General features: G+C 46.2%; 1 protein-coding gene across 1 annotated transcript in view; it reads right to left on the bottom strand.

Moving 5' to 3' along the window:
• Positions 1-1,317, bottom strand: part of LOC135095871 (proton channel OtopLc-like) — a 58,727-nt gene extending 57,410 nt beyond the window's left edge. Inside the window, 2 exon segments of the mRNA XM_063997016.1 lie at positions 1,179-1,266; positions 1,268-1,317. Of these exon segments, the coding sequence (XP_063853086.1) occupies positions 1,179-1,266; positions 1,268-1,302 (123 nt within the window). The 5' untranslated portion in view covers positions 1,303-1,317.
• Positions 1,318-2,500: the final 1,183 nt, after the last annotated feature.

The following is a 2,500-nucleotide window of genomic DNA, read 5'->3' on the forward strand; positions in this document are numbered from 1 at the left end:
TCTCTCTCTCTCTCTCTCTCTCTCTCTCTCTCTCTCTCTCTCTCTCTCTCTCTCTCTCTCTCTCTCTCAACACATGCAATGTCATCACTACTGTTTTGTCCTCCTCTTCTTCCTCCTCCTCTTCCTCTTCTTCTTAAGGGGATTCTCTCTGTTTTCCTCCTCCTCCTCCTCCTCCTCCTCCTCCTCCTCCTCCTCCTCCTCCTCCTCCTCCTCTTCTCCCTCTCTCCCTTCACATACAATACAAAAGCCTCTCTAAACCACTCTCCCTCCGGGTTATGAGAGAGAGAGAGAGAGAGAGAGAGAGAGAGAGAGAGAGAGAGAGAGAGAGAGAGAGAGAGAGAGAGAGAGAGAGAGAGAGAGAGAGAGAGAGAGAGAGAGAGAGAGAGAGAGAGAGAGAGAGAGAGAGAGAGAGAGAGAGAGAGAGAGAGAGAGAGAGAGAGAGAGAGAGAGAGAGAGAGAGAGAGAGAGAGAGAGAGAGAGAGAGAGAGAGAGAGAGAGAGAGAGAGAGAGAGAAAGTTCTAATAAGATCATTTTAAGGGTGAGGTAAGGGTGTAATGAGAGAGAGAGAGAGAGAGAGAGAGAGAGAGAGAGAGAGAGAGAGAGAGAGAGAGAGAGAGAGAGAGAGAGAGAGAGAGAGAGAGAGAGAGAGAGAGAGAGAGAGAGAGGATTACCAAACCCAACCTAACTCAACCTCAGACAACCTAACTTGACCTTACCTAACCTCAAGATGCCTAAGATGACCTCAAACGTAAGAAGAGGCTGAAGTGACCTCTAATGACCTCACATGACCTTACCTTAAGATGAAAATTAGCTGTAATGACCTAAACCTAACCTAGTGACCCAAGACCTGACCAGCAAAATCAGTGACCTAAGATGACCTCATATGACCTAATATTAAAATTCCAATGCACTCTTGTGACCTGACCTAACATAAAAACAAGCGACCTAAGCGAACCTGATCCAAGATGACCTAAGATGACCTAATATTAACTAAGATGACCTGACCTCTGAAAAATCAAGACCCAATATGACCTTCCGTGACCTGACATGACCTAACTTTAAGACACCAATGAACTAATGACCTAAGCTGATATGACCACCAAAAAAAGTGACGCGAGATGACCTGGCGTGACCTGGCGTGACCTGGCGTGACCTGGCGTGACCTGGCGTGACCTTACCTTGACCACAGTGCCCACGGGAGTCTGGTGCACCTCCAGCATCTGTGAGTCAGCAGCTTCATGGGGTGAGGCATCATCCATACTGGCAAGGGGGGTCCCGGGACAGCAACAAGCGCTCTTTCATTTCACGAAGATAAGGGTATTCTGTCCCGCTGCCCTCTGTGGGGGGGGGGAGAAAGGGGATGTCAGTGGTAGTAGTAGTAGTAGTAGTAGTAGTAGTAGTAGTAGTACCCAGATGTGCAGGCGCCTATACAGCATACAGCATGGGCGTACAGAGATTTCCTGAGGTCAGCACCAGGTCCGGACATGACCTTTCAATAGGGGACAGCAAGACACTGGCACACAAGCACAGTAGCAGGTGAGTGTAAGGTAACGAGGCTGTTCGTGCTGCGTCAATAAAGAGCCTGACAAGACAAACATACGAACAGCGATGATAATTAGACCTAAGTAGACAAGAGTAGGCCTAATGTCTTCCTGCACAGAATATTAAGTCAAAAACACTGATGAATGCATGAAATACGATATGTACATTAAATTGAGGCAAATGAGAGAGAGAGAGAGAGAGAGAGAGAGAGAGAGAGAGAGAGAGAGAGAGAGAGAGAGAGAGAGAGAGAGAGAGAGAGAGAGGAAGGGAAAGAAGACAAGAGAAAGAAAGGATGTTTTGTGAATGCAATGAGATGTAAGTTTGTAATGGGAGTGAAAGAGGAAGAATAAAAACAGGAAGAACAAGAATAAAAAGAGGAAGAAGAAAAGGAAGAGTTACGAGGCTTGTGGATGCAGTAGAAGTTTGTTAAGAAGGCACACACGAACGAACATCACAAAAAAAAAGAGGAAACGAACAAGAAAACTGATAAAAAATTCGTGGATGTAGTGAAAATCAAATAGTAGAACTGCCTAACTACTACTACTACTACTACTACTACTACTACTACTACTACTACAGAGTCGGTCAATATCTATGTGTGTTAGCAGATGTGGCAGTAATTCAGGTAGGTCAGGTGCAGGCAGGGAAGTACACACCCAAATTTCCCCGCCATCCCCCCCCCCTCTCTCTCTCTCTCTCTCTCTCTCTCTCTCTCTCTCTCTCTCTCTCTCTCTCTCTCTCTCTCTCTCTCTCTCTCTACCAACCCACACTCCACTCCTGTATTCCGCAACCCTCTCCTCTCTCCCCACGCCTGTTTTCCAAGGCCACAGAGATGACAAGCTGGGTTCTCAAGAGTGTTTCTCCTGTTAATAATGTAGAAATCTTGTTAATCTGTCACTAGAACTGTAAAAACACCCTTGAAAACCCGTGTCTCTTCAACTACAGCCTTTAGAATGTA

The sequence above is a fragment of the Scylla paramamosain genome, unplaced genomic scaffold (assembly GCF_035594125.1).
Source record: "Scylla paramamosain isolate STU-SP2022 unplaced genomic scaffold, ASM3559412v1 Contig2, whole genome shotgun sequence".
In the NCBI taxonomy this organism is placed as follows: Eukaryota; Metazoa; Arthropoda; class Malacostraca; order Decapoda; family Portunidae; genus Scylla; species Scylla paramamosain.